General features: G+C 46.2%; 1 protein-coding gene across 2 annotated transcripts in view; it reads left to right on the forward strand.

The window, feature by feature from the left end:
* fam184ab (family with sequence similarity 184 member Ab) overlaps positions 1-13,038 on the forward strand; it is a 118,293-nt gene that overhangs the window by 39,136 nt on the left and 66,119 nt on the right. For both annotated transcript variants that reach the window (XM_086188839.1, XM_086188840.1), the window contains exons 2-6: positions 5,175-5,294; positions 6,223-6,381; positions 9,205-9,444; positions 9,537-9,620; positions 10,686-10,937. In XM_086188839.1, the coding sequence (XP_086044965.1) occupies positions 5,175-5,294; positions 6,223-6,381; positions 9,205-9,444; positions 9,537-9,620; positions 10,686-10,937 (855 nt within the window). The remainder of the gene's footprint in view (positions 1-5,174; positions 5,295-6,222; positions 6,382-9,204; positions 9,445-9,536; positions 9,621-10,685; positions 10,938-13,038) is intronic.

Below are 13,038 nucleotides of genomic sequence, written 5' to 3' on the forward strand. Positions count from 1 at the left end.
CTGAATACATGGATCTTTGCTGGATTACTAAGATAATAAAAGTACAAATAGTCCAACAAATTAAGTAGTTTTAATGCAGTTGGCTGACTGAGTCCTTTATCTGTGTGGGCGTCAATTCAAATCTGAGCATCAGGCGCCACGTAAACACTCCCACTGGATTTATTCATCACCACACCCACTGATCAACATTCACCTTCACCTCCTTGCACTGCAGCACTCTCGTCATCCTTGATGGCTTGGTGAGGCCCACACCGCACGCACACACACACACACACACAGGCACACACACGCACAGATATACACAACACGTGTAAATCTGTTTGTGTTTGGATTGAAGATGCAGCAACAAATCTGCAAGATAAATAATCCCAGACTAGAATCACCTTCCCCACGAGGAAATGCTGGAAGCTTTCTTAAAATAGCGCTCAGGCAATCTGAGATTTGACAGTGAACTCCAGACTCAACAGAATCTTTGATCGTCACTCTTGTTTCAAATGTAAAACCTCCTTCCGTCCCACCCTGACAGACCAGCACCGCTGCTCTAGAAATAAGGTTTGGTTTTGTTCAGTTGAGATTAGTTTTGTGAGTCGTCACGGGAGCAGGAATAAGGGAATATCGTTAGACTTCCCAGCTCTTAACAACCCTCATCATTTTCAGAACCAAAGAACGGAGTAAAGAGAGTCGTTTGTTGTTTGGGGCTGATCTGCTGATCCATTTGCTTGCTAATGGGCTCAGAGATATTAACATTCATGTGGTCGGTGTGCGAGGTGGAAAATCAAGTTGACAGACTGATGTGAAGAGTCCAGAAACAGCTTCCGTATCCAAGCAACAGAGGAGGGTAGAGTAGAGTAGAGAGTAGAACCAGAGGAACACAGGAAAACATCCCCAGGATCACCGTATGAGAGGAAAATACTCAGGAAAGTCTTGACTCAGGTTACTGGGTTTCATCAAGCTGGATCCAATTAACCAGGTCAGAACCTGGTATCTGTGCATGGTGGACGGTGTGTGTGTGTGTGTGTGTGTGGTCATGTTTGTTATTAAAGTGTGAATGGAATCATCAGAGCACGACATCACTATACTGACAGCAGTTCTTTTTGCCAGCGTCTTCTTCACTGCGTTGCCTTTCTAGCCGGTAAATGGAGAGAAGTTGCAGCAACGAAAAACTGTGATACGTTGTTGTTGTTGTTGTTGTTTTTTGTTTTTTTAGTGAACAATATGGTTTTGTTGTGACGGCGGTTGTGCCTGAATTCTTGCCCAAAAGTTGGAGGCGGGCTAAAAGCCCTGTTTGCTAGCGTGTGTTGACAGCACGTCACACCAGTACCACACATCGGACTGAACTACCCAGAGTCTCGTCAATGATGGTGCCTGTTGTTGGACATTTGTAGGGAATACGAATGAGCCTTTAGTAAGATTTCATATGAATATTTAATGAAAATACAGTGGAAAAATACTCTTCAGGCAGTTGCTGCAAAAACGGCAGCAAATCAAAAAAAACCAACGAGGCTTCACACTAAAATACGAGCTGTTAAACGAGCAGCCGGAGAGAATTAAGAATAAGAACTAGAATTAAAGGCTCACCTAATAAAGGTGGGAGTGATGAGTTGTGTGTTTTTCCGGCTTTTTGAGTCGCCCCCTGCTGGCCACAGCCCCCTCGCTCCACAGACCCGGGTTCTCCGGTCTGGTTTTGACAGTGTTTGACAGCAGAGTTGTGTCCTAGCCGGGGCTCAGCTGCACCGCGCCTGCTGAAAGTCTGGGCGGCTTCTTCAGCTGTGACTTTCTCACAGCAGACAGACGAAACTTGTGGCATTTGGCTGTCACCTTATCTCTCGGCCTCATCACTGTCATTTATGCAAACTCCTCCAAGGACGTGAGCGGATCGACCCGAGCAGATGAGAATGAATTACTGCTCCCAGGCAGACTCTCTCCCTCCCTGCCTCCCTCCCTCTCTCCTCCATTATCTTCTCTTCCACATTCACACATTAGAAATATGCTCTCTTGCCAACAAGTGCCTACAACACACAACTGGATCCAGTGAAAGGGGGATATTTTTATACTTTCTCAAAGACATGAAGACTTTATTTCTTGTGCTGCTGCACCGCCATCCTGCTCGCTCACAAATATTAGCATATCATCTCCAAGATTAGAGGATTCATGCTCCATCACGGCTGACATCAGTACTCATTGATCCACCGTGTCAGAAAGCTTCATGCCAATATTTTACATTTAGATTTGAGAAGATGTGTTGTAAACATCTCTGGTGCAGCTGTGCAGTCTGCAGTGTTACACTCAGTGACTTCCAGTCGCAAGAAGGACAGAGAGATTTCCTTCAGCGGTGAGGGTGACCGGGTGCTGTGGAGAGCCTGGGTGTGAGTGGGAGGAGCTCTACTTTAGTCTGAGTAACAAACTCATCTCCACTCCAGAGTTTGATTCTGGTAATTAATGTTCTTCTTTCCACACCAGCTTTGTTAGGGACTGACTGAGTGAGCCGGCGCGCTGAGGAGCAGCGAGAGAGCGAGAGAAACCTTTGCTTTGTCGAGGAGACGTTCATGCTCTCAGAGTCAGTTTCCATGGTAACTGACATAGAGTTTAAGTTACCTCTCTTTCTGCAAGCAAAGATGATTTCCTTCGTCTCAGTGTTAATAAACTCACCTGAGCGTGTCTTTGATGACAACGAGGCTGATGATGATGTAAGATGACACGCAGGGTCACGTTAGCAGCGGCGCAAAAACACCCAGAAGCTCTCTTTTTTGTCTTTTTTAAAAAGTAACTATTTCTAACAAAACCCATCTTCATCCAAAACCAACAAGTTAGCACAGTTGAATGTTCTCTGAATGGGTTTTTGCTTCAGTGCCTGAAATCAGAACTGTGGGTAACAGATGCCTGATGACATCTGTCAGTAAATAGCAGGCGGGAGGATCTGGAAGCTCTCCGTGTCCAACGGAGGCTGCAGACGTTGTAGACATGAAACATCAAGGTCAAAAGAAGAAAGTCAGAGTAATTAGCGTTCCCATTAATATCAGATTGAGTCGTGGGTGGTTAGATAGACAGCTGATGAGGAAAATGTAACTCAGGATTCGTGTGTAAAGGAGTAGGAGGAGCTGATCAGTCGGTCGCCTGGCATATCTGACGGCTGCAGCGCTGCGTTTGACAGAGTTCGCTGTGATTATGGCCATCAATAACACAATGTTCCTTCTCATTTCATGACAATTTCCAAGTAGAGAGTTGCAATCAGCAAAGAGTTGCATGCTTTGCATTTGCCCTCATTCCCAGGGAAAGAGAGCCCGCAGAGTGCAAATCCTCCCTCATATGCAGCTGCCTTTTATTGATTTTTTGTGAGGGAAAATGAGTGGCAGCGCTGTCATGAACAGCAGCCCAAAATATTGTAAATCTTTAACCCAGAATGTTGGTGAGCATCTGCAGGCGCCATTACACCAGCGGCAGCTTCTGGCACGTTGTTGGTTGTCAGGATTCAACATTGATTTTTTTCCTAATGATGACAGTAATAGCAATATTTGTAGCCATTGTCTCTCAGGCCATAATTGGCATTTTACAGTGTGTGAGACAGACAGACACACACACACACACACACACACACACACACACACACACACACACACACATTGTCTCTGTCTCCTCGTCTGCTTCTCTGGCTATTTGTCTGGGAAATGAGGCTGATGAGTTTGGACAGGGACGCATCAGGGTCAGGAGGATCTTGACAGCCTCTGCTGGTGTTTGTGCTCACTTCGTCACGTTTGTGCGTACACTCGTGTTTGTTATTTTGGCAAGAGTGTGTGTGTGTGTGTCTTAAAAGAGAGCTTTTGTCATCCTTTTTCTTTCCTCCTTTTCCCCCTGCACACCTCTTCTAATTCTGTTGACAGAGTTTCTGGTTGGACGTAAACAAAGGCTCTTTAGCTCCTTCACACACATCAGTGTGCTGAATTATTGACCGGCTTTTTCAAAGAGGCAACAAACACACAGCTTTGTTTCTCACAGCAGAGAGCGAGGGATGGGGGACGAGTGGTCCGGGGTTTTTGATGTGGAAATGTGAAACCCATTTCTGCTCCCTCTGCCTGTGAGTGGGGGATCGCTGTGCTGTCAGATTATGGCCATCTGACTGGCTGCATGTATTTTTGGGTGGGATTTAAAGGTCAATCTCATGCACAACAGTTTGTTTGTGTTATTTTTATCCCCCAGAAAAAAGAAAACAGCTTTGTAGCTGTGAGGTTTCCTCCACAGGAGGCTGGCTGCGGGCCACGGCTCGCTCACTCGTCACGTCCGCTCATTTGCATCACGACAGCAAACATTAGCACGTTTCTTTGCTGGCTACGTCTTTGTCACGGTTGATCTGTAAGCTGGTCGAGGCAAAGTTGTCATACGTGACTTCAGGGAAACAAATTCACGTGCAAGTTAGGAATTCCATCAACACGACAGCAGACGATGGTGTTGGATCCCTGCTGCCAGCTGCTCTTGTCTGAGTTCATGTCCGACTTCCCCAAACTGTATTATGTTGTGTTTCAAGACTGGACTTCCTACGGATCTAGGATTTCACTGCTGCTGTTGTTTTTCCTGTCTCTTCCCTTCTTTCTCCTCTCCTCTCTGTTCATGTCATTTCAAGCCATGTATGATATTTTAATCGTATGGATGTCAGACCTCAGGGAGGATGGGGATGCTAATAAGCCTGCAGGTTTTAGGACTCCGTGCTGAGGCAAAGGGTTCAGCCCATTTACCAAAAACCTGCATGCATGCAGGCATGTGCACGCGTCTTGGTACAAATGTGCTTTTAAACTGCAACAAAACTTGATCATCAGCAGTAGCAGAAACAAGTTTTTGTCTTTGCCAACCGTCATCCTAATGCTCCAAAACTTTCCAGGTTTCATCCTAATGCTTCAAAACTTTCCAGGTTTTCCACATAAATGGAACTTAATTATTTTGACATTCAGGGGTAAAATGGTTGATGACACTGTAGACGATGTAGGAGGAACTTTTCCAGACTTCCTTTCATCTGGGTTTCATTATCTTGCCTCACGTCTCCTCGCCTTCGCACCCCGCTGTCCTCCTCTGTTGTGTCATGTGTGTCAAATGTCCACTTCCATTTTTGGACAAAACATCAGACGCAACTATGTGACTCCCTTCCCTGAATGCCTCCTGATGGTTTCCGTCCTTCTCTGTTGCAGGTTATCTATGCACTGAACACAAAAAATGACGAGCACGAGGCGGCCATCGCTACGCTGAAGGAGGCGCATGAGGAGGAGGTGCAGCAGATCCTGTCTGAGACCAGAGAGAAGATATTACAGGTTTAGAAAGCTTTTTTATTCAATTGTTCCTACTTAACATTAATGTTTTATCACCACTCTTAAACTTTTAAAGTTGAGGTTTCCTGGGACAGAAATGTCAGAAAAGTTCATCTTCATCATGTGGATATGGAGAACAGTGGTTAGGTTTCTCCATATTTGGACAGGAAGCATTTTATTTATGGAGATGTTTGAGTTATTCTAAGCAGGGAGAGTTACATTATTCCCTATTATTACATTATTTAGGCAGAGGTTTGCTCTCTCTCAGTGCTCCCCGGTTACTGTTGGCATGAATGACAGACTGAATCAGTATAATTGGGCCTTTTGGACTTTTGAATCAGGGAAATAATTTAAATGAACTCTTTGTGGTCAGCGGCTGTATTCATTCAGTCGGGGAAGTCAACAGGCTGCACGTCTTCCTGCCATCTTTAGCTGCTTAACACTCAATTATGTGATTCCACTGCCGCATAGAAGCTGATCCACTGGAGAACCAGGGAGCGAATAGCACATTGAAAATGAACTTATCAATATTTCATCAGCTAATCATGAATTATTCAGGTCTATATGTCATCACCCCTCATGGGATGTACTTGCTTTTCTGGCTGCAACGTGAGAACCCTCAAACAGCTGAACGTACACGGACCGACATTTACATGCTTGAGGTTTGTAAGGAATGTTTGCTGGTGGGATTTGACGGCTGTTGAACCCATTCAGACATGAGGAACGCTGTTTGTCCGACTCTGAAGCAGAAATTAAAACAACAACAAAATCAGACATTCCGCTTCTATTCGGAATGACTTGTATTTGTCTGACTCTTCTTGAAATATTTCATTAAAAAAAAAGGCCCTTGCAATAGCAGTTCGACCACGCTTCCTATAATCAAAACAACAAACTTGGAGGATGCTCTTTTAAGCCTGCCTGCTTGTTTCAGTACAAGAGCAAGATCAGCGATGAGATGGACCTGAAGAGGCGGATCCAGTCTTTGGAGGAATCCATGGATCTCCACGAGAGGATGAAGAGGCAGGCGCTGGCCGAGTTCGAGAGCTACCGTCAGAGGGTGGAGGACATGCAGCTCTGCACCGAGGCTCAGGTAGATGATGATGAAGTGTATCAGGGGTAAGAGGCAGCTGCGCCCCGCAGGAGGCTGCGGTCTCAGCTGCAGGTCATCAGCGCTAATATCTGTTTTCCTGTCCTGCTGGGAGGCTGGAGGAGCTCTGGCAGCACGTCAGTCAGCAGCTGGGTGCTTGACTGCTTGTGCATTCGCGGCTCCACCAGTCCTGTGCTCTTTTCTGTGTTTATTATTAGAAGCATATTTAACAGTTTGTACTTGCTTTGCAACACATTCACACACACATTTACACTCTGTTGACATAGGCAGCCATGCAAAACATGAAGCTGCTCACACATGCGCACTCTTAAAGGTGTCTCACTCCGAGGACTCCGGACATCAGTCCAGGAACCGTCCGTTTACTCTCCGATCCATGAAGTTTGGTTGCAGGAATAAACCCAGGTCACAGCTACTGTTTGGCCCAGATGTGGCCTCGAATGCCTAGCCAGAGACCACCTTTTATGGCCCACATCTGCTAACTCTTGGCCAGGTCTGGTCCACGCAGTACTTGCCAATGCCGTAACTGAGCCATAAGCGGCAAAAGTGTCCCAGATTTGGCCCAAATGCGGCTCATATCTGGGACGTGTGCTCCTCTGGGGCTCATGCCTGCGACGAGTGACACACAAACAGCCGATTATGTGTAACAGATAAACAAAGTGATTGAATTCTACCTTTTTTCTCATCATCATTATTGAAAATAAGCCAATAAAAGTTATCAGTATTGACTGAATGAACAATTGATTGTGATTGATTGTTCAGCTACAGGCCGTTTCTGTAGGGATTCGATAAATCGTAGATCCCTGTATCCATTCGCTGAAGGATCAATGCAGCGGTGCAGAGAGGGTAATAATCAATTATTTACAACTTCGTCATTCTCAACTGCCAGTGTATTTGTGTGTATTTTATAGGAAATCATGCAAAAAACACAATAATGAGACATCATAAAATGCCTTTCACAGGTATTTTATAGGGCAGCAACCAAATATTCTGAGTTCAGAGGCTCAAGTTTGGTGGTTCAGTTGGACAAAAGGCAAATTATTCTGTGGCCAAGCGCAAGCCAGGAAATGAGTTTGAACCGCTGGACGTGGAGAGTCCCAGCCCTCTCGTGGTTCAATGGGTGATTATTCACACCATCGAGCATCAGAGAGAGGCTCTAGAAATTAACACCCTCGCGGCTCCGATGGTTGAGTGTCTGTCGAGTAAAAGTAGGGTTGGTGGTTCGATCCCTGCTTCCTTCTAGACTGCGTCAATGGTCCCTGGTCCATTTACAACACTGTAAAGTTCCCCCAAATGTGCTACATAAAAGGGCTGTAGTTGTCTTTTAAGAACAGAGATGAAGACATTCTACGATTGATGGACCATGTCCAGTTTACTAAACAGTTTTATCTCCTTTGCTGTTTTACCAATAATGCAGCAGCAGAAAGTTACTGTGCTGCCTTTCTTTCAAATCCATAGCTCAGTTTTCACATAATAAGATACATCCTGCCTCACCTTTAATACAGAGCTGAATGAATGCTCTGTGTTGCACGAAATTTGCTGTGCAAGTGAACCATTTCAGATTCCGCTCAGGTACAAATTGCACCTTAGTGTTAGTGCAAGCTACTAATTGTGTAATTACCAGCTATCTCACTACGTGAATGCTGATTTTCAAATGTGCATCTAAATGAAATAAAAGATGTAAAGCCGCACATCCAAATCTAAACCTGGGAAATGAAATGGTAGTTAGCACAAACCTTTGGATGCTTTTGGATTCACAGGGCAGTCTCTGTTCACACCCTGGGTCTCTGTTCACACCCTGGGTCTCTGTTCACACCATGGGTCTCTTTCACACCCTGGGTCTCTGTTCACACCATGGGTCTCTGTTCACACCCTGGGTCTCTGTTCACACCATGGGTCTCTGTTCACACCATGGGTCTCTGTTCACACCCTGGGTCTCTGTTCACACCATGGGTCTCTGTTCACACCCTGGGTCTCTGTTCACACCATGGGTCTCTGTTCACACCATGGGTCTCTGTTCACACCCTGGGTCTCTGTTCACACCCTGGGTCTCTGTTCACACCATGGGTCTCTGTTCACACCCTGGGTCTCTGTTCACACCCTGGGTCTCTGTTCACACCATGGGTCTCTGTTCACACCCTGGGTCTCTGTTCACACCCTGGGTCTCTGTTCACACCATGGGTCTCTGTTCACACCATGGGTCTCTGTTCACACCCTGGGTCTCTGTTCACACCATGGGTCTCTGTTCACACCCTGGGTCTCTGTTCACACCATGGGTCTCTGTTCACACCCTGGGTCTCTGTTCACACCCTGGGTCTCTGTTCACACCATGGGTCTCTGTTCACACCCTGGGTCTCTGTTCACACCCTGGGTCTCTGTTCACACGCTGGGTCTCTGTTCACACCCTGGGTCTCTGTTCACACCCTGGGTCTCTTTTCACACTCTGGGTCTCTGTTCACACCCTGGGTCTCTGTTCACACGCTGGGTCTCTGTTCACACCCTGGGTCTCTTTTCACACCCTGGGTCTCTGTTCACACCCTGGGTCTCTTTTCACACCCTGGGTCTCTGTTCACACCCTGGGTCTCTTTTCACACCCTGGGTCTCTGTTCACACGCTGGGTCTCTGTTCACACGCTGGGTTCCTGCTGGTTTCTAGGAGGCAGGTCAACAGCCAGAAGGTCAAAAACCCACTGAGCCAGGTCATCGCCTCCTGGCCCAGAGATGTTTAGCGAGTGTGCCCACCGCTGTGTAAGAAAACCTAAATCAATTCTCCTGTTACTGAGCACTCCTTTCCTGTTTGTTTTGGCAGCACACGCAGCGTGTGGTTTCCATGTCCAGGGAGGTGGAGGAGATGCGGCGCTCCTTTGAAGAGAAGCTGCGTACCTTCAGCCAGGCCCAGGCCCAGTTTGAGCAGGAGAAGAAGGTCGCTCTGGAGGAGCTGAAGGGCCAGCACAGGCAAGAGATCCAGGAGCTCCTCCGCAGCCACCAGAGTCAAAACGCCAACTACAGCAAAGACCAGGAGAAACTGGGGCAGCTCCATAAAGCCGAGGTCACACTCTCAACAACCGCATACACATTTGTCTGTTTTTAGACAGATTTAACATAATTTTTCTTCATTTATTTCGTGTTGGTGTGCTGCAGGTGGATTCCCTGTCTGAGCGGGTGGAGGAGCTCAAACAGGACAAGAAGAGGCTGGTGGAGGAGTACGAGGCCAAACTCAGCAAGGTAGTCGAGTTCAAGGTGTTGCGTTAGAGAGGGTTGACAGAAACGGCAAAATTCGAAACGCTCGCGCAGTCCTTTTTCAGGACGTATACAGTTGAGAAATGCAGAACGGCGTCAGTACCAGATGAGCCGCTTCAGGGATACGCACGTCTTCGTGTGAATATGTTTTCCAATACAGTAAAAATGTTGCTGAAACAAAGAACATCCATTAGTCAACATCACATTATGCCTCTGTTTTTTGTTTTTAATCCCTCACAAAATCTCTTGTCGGAGAAAAAAAAAATCGCTATAAATGTACATAGTAATTGTTATTTGATACTTTTCATGGTGGAAGCCAGCAGTCAATAGTACATTAAATATGTAGAATTTCTCGGCTAAGTGCTGGCTTAGAGAGAAACGGTGACGTTAGTGTGATTTAAAGAGCGCCATAGTGATGTGAGTGAGGGAAGTAGAAAGTTACAAATGAACTACGGCGGTGAAAAGCTTTTAATTTTAATAAAGCCATCTTCTTTCACTGTGACTGCTGTGTGACTCTCACTCATCTGGATTTCTCATTTCAAGTCAGTGGAAGTATTGAAAACCATCAGGTAAAGCCAGATTCATGCTGCATTCCTCCAGGCGGCTGCTATGTTTTGTTTCCACTTACCTCCCAGTGTGGTGTGACCCAGCAGAAGTCCCTCCGTCTCCGATGGAGTCCTCCATCATCTCTGCTGTTTGCAAAGCTCCTCCCTCCATCAGTTTTCAGTCCAGTATTTGTTTCGAGCTGAAATCTGACTTCTGCAGCAGAATTCAGACGGATGGTTGGCAGTGCGCTAGTGAAGACGAGCTAACAGGCTACAAGGGAGCTAAAGCACTCAGCTTCTGTCTCTGCAGACATGCTGAAGGCTTGCATTTGGATATGTCACATGTTTAGGTGTTGAAAAATGGGGGGGGGGGATTAGTGGTTTGGTATGACATCCATCGGGATCATACAAAATGGCTGACACCGGCCTTCTGTATGTGGAAACGAGGCATTAAGGAAAAGTTCCACAGTGATTAACAGCTTCTCACCCACCTGTCTGTCCTCAGGCTCAGGCCTTTTATGAACGTGAGCTGGAAGCCATGAAGAGAACCCAGCAGCTGACCGCCGACAACCTGTTGGCGTGGAAACGCACAGAGGCCGAGCTGAGGCGGGAGTTTCAGACCCAGGAAGCTGCGCTCCAGAAAACTCTTGGAAAACTGAGGGCCGAGTTGGCCAGGGTAACAGACGAGGCTCGGGAAAACAGGGAGAAGTCCCACAAGCTGCAGGCGTCACTCAACGCCTCCGAGAGCTCCGTCAAGGTGAGTGTGAACCTGCTTGGGTGCAGCCACCCTGTATGAAATGACCAGAAGACCAAGAGGGCATGAGGGCCATTCTTTTTTTGTAGAAGCTTTCTTAGAAAAATTAAGAAATACTTGAATTGTCAAGATTTCGTCAGACTTGTTACTTTTCCCTTCCAATCCTGAGTTTATAATCAGAATCTTGAGAGAAAAGTCGGGAATTCAAACGAACTGACCAGACTGGTTTGCTGCGAACAAAATAATCTTTTGGGGTTCTGGATGTTTTTCAAAACACCACAAACAAAGTAAGGAGTTGTAAGATGTTAATTTCACTCAGTCCAGAACCACGTGGGCTTTGACTTCACGTACTGTCACGAATTACATTTAAAACATTTGATGAATGTCAGAACAAAACAAACCCCTGCGTTAATCCGAAATATTGATGACACGCTAACATGCTAACATGATTGTTATGGGTACAAAAGAAGCAACACAATTCGTCTCTTGTTTTGTTTTTTGTTTTTTTTGTAAGTTTGTGAGACTCGTGATTATCTCAAGCGTTAAAACTAAAACTGACATGTGCTCCAGGGGAATCGGGTAAGTAGGTCTGTTTTGTTTTCAAGATCGACTCTGAAGTTTGCCTGAAATTATCCCTGATTGAAGCCCCCCACCACCACCGACACACACACACACACACACACACACACACACACACACACACACACACACACACACACACACTCACCCTTCTCAGTGGTACTGAGAATATGATCAAGGTCAGCAGCGGCTGGTGAGCCTGCAGTTAAAATATTTTATTATTATCATGGCAGCAATTAAGCGTAACCCAGATAAAGACACAGCAGAGCAACGCGCTGACAGATCGTCAGGAGTCTCTGTTGATACACAATCCAGCGGGTATCAGAGGGAGGAGCCGGCTCGATGCACGGCTGCTCGACTCGTCTCTGCAAATATGGCTGATAGATTGTGCAGCTGCAAAGGTAATAGCACAATAATCTCCTAATTACAACCCCAGTCTGTGAGCGCGTCTCTTAATCCTGCTGGCCTTGCTAGTGTTCATCGTCGACAGATCAACAATTTTAATTTAACAAGCTCACAGCAAATATTTTAATCTTTGTTTTGATCTTCGTGTCGCCTCGGTGCGCATGTCACATCCTGCGAGTCATCTGGCTGTCACCGGTTTTCCATGAAATAGCATTTTTGTTGAATCGAAGTGACATTTTTAGACTCTCTTCACTGAATTTGCTTTCGAAAATTAAAATGTTGCATCACGTCAGAGTGTTACTTGATCTCAGGAGGCATAATTACCATAACCAGCGCTCGTGATGGGTACAAACGGAGCATCAGAAACGGATTGAACAGCAGTCTGCAACATGCGTGTGAGGACGCGCCTCGCCTCGGTGTTGGCTGTCATCCTCCCTCAGCTGCTGATTGAGTCAGAAAACCTCCAGAGTTTCAGCCAAAAAGACCTCTCGGAGACAGATGTGATTAATGGTTGACTGTTCTCCTGCCTCCATAGAAGTGCGCACGCCAAGCATTAAAAAAAAAGATCCTCCAGTTGTTCTCTGGACCGTGTTAGATTATTGTTGTCATTTTCTTTGGACTGGTACTTCGGCTCAGGTAAAGTTTCTGAACCGTCTGCTGGAGGCTTTTAGCGAGATAACAAAATAAATCATAGAACGGACGCCGTTTATGTTTAAATTAAATGCAGCATTCAGCGGGGGCCAATTACAAAGATTGACAGGAGAACTCTGTGTGTGTGCGTGCACACCTTTTTTTGTGGTATTTAAATCTGATGAGCGGTGAGGAGAAGGTAGTGAGTAACTGCCTTTAACATTTGGATTCTTCTTTTTCTCAGTTCAGATAAGTCTCTTCTACTCCGGCCTCAGACACACACACCCTAGTGTTCACTGTACTTGTGTGTTGCACCGCAGCCAGCAGGTCATAGACCCACAAGCACACCAGAGGAAACCGCGGCTCAGTGCACTTCCATCCTGATCAGTCTATTCGTTGTTCAAACGTCCGTGTTTTGCTGTTGTAGTTTCCTACGTTTGAGGTTTGCCTGGCGCTCTTGCTATCACACCACCTTGCTTCACTCGCTTCT

Source organism: Aulostomus chinensis, chromosome 20 (assembly GCF_037954235.1).
Source record: "Aulostomus chinensis isolate RoL2024-O1b breed Wild chromosome 20, RoL_Achi_v1.0, whole genome shotgun sequence".
Taxonomy (NCBI): domain Eukaryota; kingdom Metazoa; phylum Chordata; class Actinopteri; order Syngnathiformes; family Aulostomidae; genus Aulostomus; species Aulostomus chinensis.